At 46.1% G+C, this 6,337-nt stretch overlaps 1 protein-coding gene across 1 annotated transcript; it reads left to right on the top strand.

The window, feature by feature from the left end:
* Positions 1 to 864: 864 nt before the first annotated feature.
* Positions 865 to 4,875, top strand: CYTL1 (cytokine like 1). The gene is made up of 4 exons (XM_068542286.1): positions 865 to 1,043; positions 2,916 to 2,960; positions 3,103 to 3,231; positions 4,464 to 4,875. The coding sequence occupies exons 1-4, from the start codon at positions 894 to 896 to the stop codon at positions 4,545 to 4,547; spliced, it is 408 nt and encodes a 135-aa protein (XP_068398387.1). The 5' UTR covers positions 865 to 893; the 3' UTR covers positions 4,548 to 4,875.
* The last annotated feature ends 1,462 nt before the right edge of the window (positions 4,876 to 6,337 follow it).

The raw sequence follows: 6,337 nt of genomic DNA, 5'->3' as shown, positions 1-6,337 counted from the left end.
AGATAAGGAGAGGGAAGAAAGAGTTAAGAAACTTGCCCAAGGTCATCACAGAAGTGGGTGACCACGCGATGCACCGAGCACCTAAGGGCAGAGGTTAGTCTTCTAACTGGTACCCGTGTGCCTGTATTTACAGGAGAGCAGCCTGCAGAGTATCATTGCTAAAAGAGACCCACATTTGGAGAACCAGCCCTTCCAGTGGGTCTGCTCTGTACCAGGACTTGTCCTGAGAGCTTGAAGTGGACCAGCTAGCGGAATGCTCCCACATCCCCCATCACAGGCCCTAGCACAAGCCCATCTTCCAGATGCAGAGGCGCAGCTGCTCAGAAGGCAAGGGACTGCCCAAGGTTCCCCTGGCCAGTCAGTGGTGGGTGGATGGTGATACCCAGGCTGCCTGACCCCCAACCCCCGGATCACTGGTTCTCAATCCATCACTTCTGGTCCCTTTCCCTCCCCCAGTTCTGCTCCAAGAGATCAGACAGTTTTACCAAACGGTCCCCATTCTAACTGAAGGGGCTGACTGCCCACTCCCGCCCCTCTGACTGAATCACCATCCATCCTGTCTCCCTCTTGTCCTCTGCCCCCCTCATCTGCCAATCCTGCCACTTCAGGAAGAGCCCCTGCCAAGAGAGCAAGTTCTATTGCAAGTTGTGTGAGAGGCAGACCCTGTTCCCTTCCAGGTGCCTGGCATCTCCCCCTCCCCGCCCCTGCCAGGAAGCACCTCCTCTCAACAAAGGGGACCTTTAGGTCTGAAAGGCTCCAGTGTCCCCAGGCCAGGTGGGCGTGCTCTTGGCCTTGGCTGGGCACCACCGGAAATGGAGGCGTGGAGGACCACCCGCAAGCCTCTGCTTAAAGGGGCGGCTGGCCTCGGGCTGCAGTCAGGCCGCCTTTGCACCATGACCCCCCAGCTGCTTCCCCTGCTGCTGCTGCTATTGGCCGGCCCCCCCGCCGCTCAGCCGGTTCCCCCGACCTGCTACTCCAGGATGCTGGCCCTGAGCCGGGAGATCACCGCTGACTTCCAGAGCCTGCAGGCCACGGAGCCGTCGGTGAGTGCCCTCGGCCCCCCTGAGGACTGGGAGGTCCATGCAGACCCAGTTCTCAAAAACTTGCCTTTGGACCAGGGAAAAAGCGCTATTTTTCTTTTCTGGTCAATGTTAATTTCAAGAGTATTTGTGTTTTATTCCCATCCTATTAAATCCCGATGGTTTGCACTTCCTTTTAAATACAAAGAAAATATAATCAAAGACATCTCAATTTTTGTTTATAACTAGCTAGCAAATATCAGAGGATCTGTTTTAAAATGTAAAAAGAGAGAGAGAAAGAGAGAGAAGAGAAGAGAAGAGAAGGGAAGAGGAGAAGAGAAGAGAAGAGAAGGGAAGAGAAGAGAAGCTCCCATAGAGTTTAGAGCTCCAACTTAAGGAGGACCGAAGAGTTCAGCTTTTTTATTCTCTCCACTAGCCAGCAGGAGCTAAGGGGGCGACTCCCAGAATCAGCCCCACCCCTAACCTGCTGTAGGACCCTGAGCAAATTACTCAGCCCTGAATCTCAGCATCCTCAGCTGTGAGAGGGGATGGCTGAGCCCCTCACCGGCTTCTTCGGGCAGCTGGAGGGTTGAAGACTTGGATGCAGACACAGCCTGCACAGAGGACAACCCAGGATGTCACACTGTTCTCAACACTGTGTTAAGAGGAAGACCCAGGGGCTCGGAGCCAGCAGTCCCACAGGGGCCTCCCAGAACTAGAATCCGGCCTCCTGACTGCTCGTCCAGTGTAGAAACAAAACAAATTAAACTTCAAAGCTCTGGTAAAATTTAAAAATATCCCTTTACCACTTGTGAACCCTTCAAATAAAATGCACTGTTCTCAGATGTGGGGCTTAACGATACCCTAACACCTCCTTTGTATTTTCTTTTTGAAAGTTAAATGATGTGTATTTTCTTCAACTTATGAAAGTCATATACTTTGAAAATGGTTGGAAAAGGCACAAAAGACAAAGAAGAAAATAAATATTACTGCAATCCTACCACCTAGAGGTGACCTGCTGCCATCACATTCAGAGGATAGGATTTCAGCTCTGGGCCTGTACATAAGTTATCCAAGTGTGTAGACAAATTGGATCAAACAACACAGCAGTTCTGCAATTTACTTTTTAGCGACGCTGTCAAATAGATTAATATTTCTTTGTAACAACATTTGGTTGTATTGTTGCGCCCCAATGTATCCACGTATTCCTTGCTATTAAATATGTAGAGCAATCTCCTTTTAAAATATATGATTTTAAAGCTTAAAAAAATGCATAGGCTCAGAGCTGGAAGGAAGTGGAGGTTATGCGTTCTAACTCTCTAATCTCACAACTGGGAAACCGAGTCACAAAGAAGAAGGAGACCTACCCCATGTCACGCAGGGAATTACTGGTCGGGAGGGACCAGAATCTGGGTCTTCTGGCCTTCAGGCCAGCACAGAAGCAAAAGTGAAATATAGTAATATAGAAGTGTACATATATATACTGTTTTATATTACTAAAGTATATACTATATATATTACTATGTCTAGATTACAGTTATAGAACTGTTTTAATATATATACATATATAGACACATATTTATATGTCTCTCTCTCTCTATATATATATGTATGTATATGTGTGTGTATGTATATATATTTATATATATAAAACAGTTCCCTAGCTCATAGTCAATGATATAATGGTTGCATTCTAAAAGTCGAATTCTAGAAGAGCAGTTTACTTTGGGGGAATGTGGCATATGGTACAAGAAAGTATTGTACATGGCAGCATCAAGGAAGGCCCCAGGGATCTGGGGCTGCTCTGGTTTTGGGGAGGCTGGCAGAGAGCCTTCTGTGGCCAGGCTGAGGGTGTGTCCCTGTGGGCAACACAGAAACCCGTTTCCCTTTCTGCAGGAGCCGTGTGTGAGATACCTGCCCAGGTTGTACCTGGATATACACGTAAGAGGGGTCTGCCTGCCTGCGGGAGGGCTTGGAGTGGGAGTGGGGAGAGACTCTGTGCAGAAGGACCAGGAGTCCCCAGCTCCCGCGTCTCTGGCTACTGACTTCTCCCACGAGACCCGTCCCTGTTGTCCATTCACAGAATTACTGTGTGCTGGCCAAGCTGCGGGACTTTGTGGCATCGCCCCAGTGTTGGAAGGTGGCCCAGGTAGATGCCTTGAAGGACAAAGTGCGGAAACTGTACACCATCATGAACTCGTTCTGCAGGAGGGTAAGTGACGCCATTGAACGTTCTTTTTCTACTTGTCATCAGCCAAGAATTTAAGAGAAGGGTTAGGAGAAGAGGGGGATGAGGAGGAGGAAGAGAAAAGTTTATGGGGTGCTTCCAGTTCACAAAGCCCTTCCTCAACCCTATAGCTCTTGCTAAGTGCTGGGGGACTCAGGACAATGCTCCTCACATCCTCCAGCTCCATCTCCAACACCCAAGACCACAGGCTGCGAGTCAAATGGGGCAGGGATTGCGGGTAGAGGACTGTGGAATTCCGAGAATTCCCAGAGCCCTGGGGTCAGGGGAGACTTCCTGGGGGAGGGGCTTCGGGTGTGCTCTGTGTTGGGAGGAATCTGGCAGCAGAAGGGAGGGAGACGGGAAAAGCAGAGAATCAGCACTGGTTAAGATGTAGAAAGCAGAGTTGTGTGGTGCTAGGGGCACAGGCTTCAGCATCAGGCAGACCTGAGCCCCTGTCTTCACCTCCCTGCTTCCTAAATGCCAGTGTCCCCTCCACTCTCTGAGCCACAGTTTCCTCATTCGTGAATAATACCCATGTCAGGAGATCACTGGGAGGATAATACTACTTACACCCTGACCGTGTGTGTGCTGGGCGCTGTAGTAACTCCCTTGGTCCCAAGATCTCTATCAAGGTGACTAAACATAGAATACCGAACATCAGGCCTGGCCCAGGAAACTAATAATTAGCTATTAAGTTTTTTAACTTTAAGTTTTATTAAGATTTTTTTGTTACTATGCATCAAAGATGAGACAAGCATTTTGTCCCACACCCATTTCCCTCCTCATTCCCCTCTCCCCTTGGTTGTGGAGGGGAGACAAGAAGAAGACATAATACAGTCTGAAAAGTGCTGCTATTGACTCTAAAGTGTTTGAAGGTGAGACCTGGTGCTGTTATTCATGGTATCCCCGATGTCTGGCCCAGAATTGTTGCTCAGTAATTGAGATTTATTCATTTATTCACTCCCTTGCCCATCTATCCATCGATCCATCTGGTCAACCAACGTACAACTGAATTCAATAATAAAAGACTATATGAGATTCAATGGGAAGGTGAAGAAAGACGTAACCAGCTCTCCTTGGGGGAATGAAGGTTGGGAAATTTTCACACAAAGGGGAAAAATTGAACAGTCTTTGAGGATAACCAGGAGTCCTATAGTTGTGCATGGGCTCTGTGGTCACCTTCAGTGACATTCCTGCTCATTGCACATCTTTTCCAGGATTTGGTGTTCCTGTCAGATGACTGCAATGCCTTGGAATACCCAATCCTAGTGACCACAGTCCTGCCAGATCATCAGAGCTAAGGCAGCTCAGACCAGAGAGAGACCCCAGGGGGACTGAAGTTATGTCAGCTGCCCAGACACAATGGGCTAAAGTCATGGCCCCCACAGGTCTCCCTGAAACTGTCATGTGTCTCTCCACCTTCTGGAAAACAAGGCTTGTGCTCCTACCCTAGAACCGATTTTTAACACAGTTAAAAGCCTTGCTTCTCCTTCCCCTTGGTTTTGTCTTACCAGGATGGTTAGGTACACAAGCATGTTGATTTGATCACTAAGAAGAAAAGGGCAAACCAGCTTCTTTTTTATGAACAACTAGCTTGAGAACAAGCAAAATAGTATGTTTGCAGTACCACTTTAACGTAGTGGTACCATTTTTCTTTCTTGATAAAAACCTGCTTACATTTAACCAAGCTTCTATTTTATACTTTCTCTCTCTACAAATTTTCCTTACACTTATCTTTCATTTTTAAGGAAATTTCATTATCTATAAGATGTATTTGCGAGGTTCATAATTACATAGTGCTGATGGGAACCACTCTTTCATTGAAAGGTGATGAAAATCAAATAAAGACTATCATTACAGTGAGAAACACGTGTCCTGCTGTATTTGTCCAAGGTGGGTGTCAGGGTGTTTATTTCATGCTCTTTCTGCAAGTTGCTGCTTTTAGCAAGATATGTCTTTCTCCCTCTTTCCATCGAGCACAGGTGTTTCTGGGTCTGCTTCAAACCACCTGTGTGAATGTCTGTCTTTAAAGCATTGGAAGATGCTCTAATTTATGTTTGGGGACAGACTGTATCCTGCATCGTACCCATGGCAGTGTAGTACCTGACACATCATAAACATGAGTTCACTGAGTCATCATAACAAACCTAGAGACGGGCATCGTAGGAGGCTGAGGCTCATGTAGATTAGGTAACTTGACCAAGGTCACCAGCTGGTAAGTGGGGAGGCTGGATTGAACTCAAAGAGCTCCAAAGCCCACACTCTCCCCTGTGTCCCACACTGGTCCTCTGCAGGTGAAGCATGCTGTTTAATTAATTCATGAACACAGCAGTAACATCTCAGTTAAGTAACTGGATTGTTGAAAAAGATTTCAAATATTGATTTTTTAAAAGTTCACATGCTACACTGTGGTCTTTTTGTTTCCTTTACTCCCTTCTGTACACGTGGGCCATACTTTCCCTCCCTGATCTTAGGTGTCTTTGACTTAGATGATTTATGAGAATGATTTAGTAGCTTATGATTTTATGTTTAGAAGCACAAGACCAGAGCATCACAGTACTCGTTTCCTAGGGCGCCATAACAGGGTACCACAAACTGGGGCTTAAAGTAAGAGAAATTTATTGCCTCATAGTTCTAGAGGTTAGAAATTCTGAAATCTAAGTGTTGGCAGGGTCATCCTCTCCCTGAAGGCTTTAAGAGAGAGGATCCTTCCTTGCCTCTTCCTAGCTTCTGGTGGTTACTGGTAATCCTTGTCATTCCTTGGCCATAGACACATTGATTCAATCTCTGTCCCCATCAACACATGGTATTTACCTGGTGTCTGTATCCCTGTGTCCAAAATTCCCTCTTCTTGAAGTAAATTATCTCTGTTTGCAGATGACATGATCTTATATATAGAAAATGTTAAACACTCCACCAAAGAAAACCTGTTAGAATTAAGTAAAGTTGCAGGAGAGAAAATCAATATACAAAAATCAGTTGCATTTCTATACACTAACAACAAACTTTCAGAAAGAGAAATTAAGAAAAAATCCCATTTACAATAGTATGAAAAACTATAAAATGCATAGGAATTAATTTAATCAAGGAG

This window comes from Eschrichtius robustus, chromosome 4 (assembly GCF_028021215.1).
Source record: "Eschrichtius robustus isolate mEscRob2 chromosome 4, mEscRob2.pri, whole genome shotgun sequence".
NCBI classification, from domain to species: domain Eukaryota; kingdom Metazoa; phylum Chordata; class Mammalia; order Artiodactyla; family Eschrichtiidae; genus Eschrichtius; species Eschrichtius robustus.
This window is presented reverse-complemented; position numbering and strand designations above follow the sequence as displayed.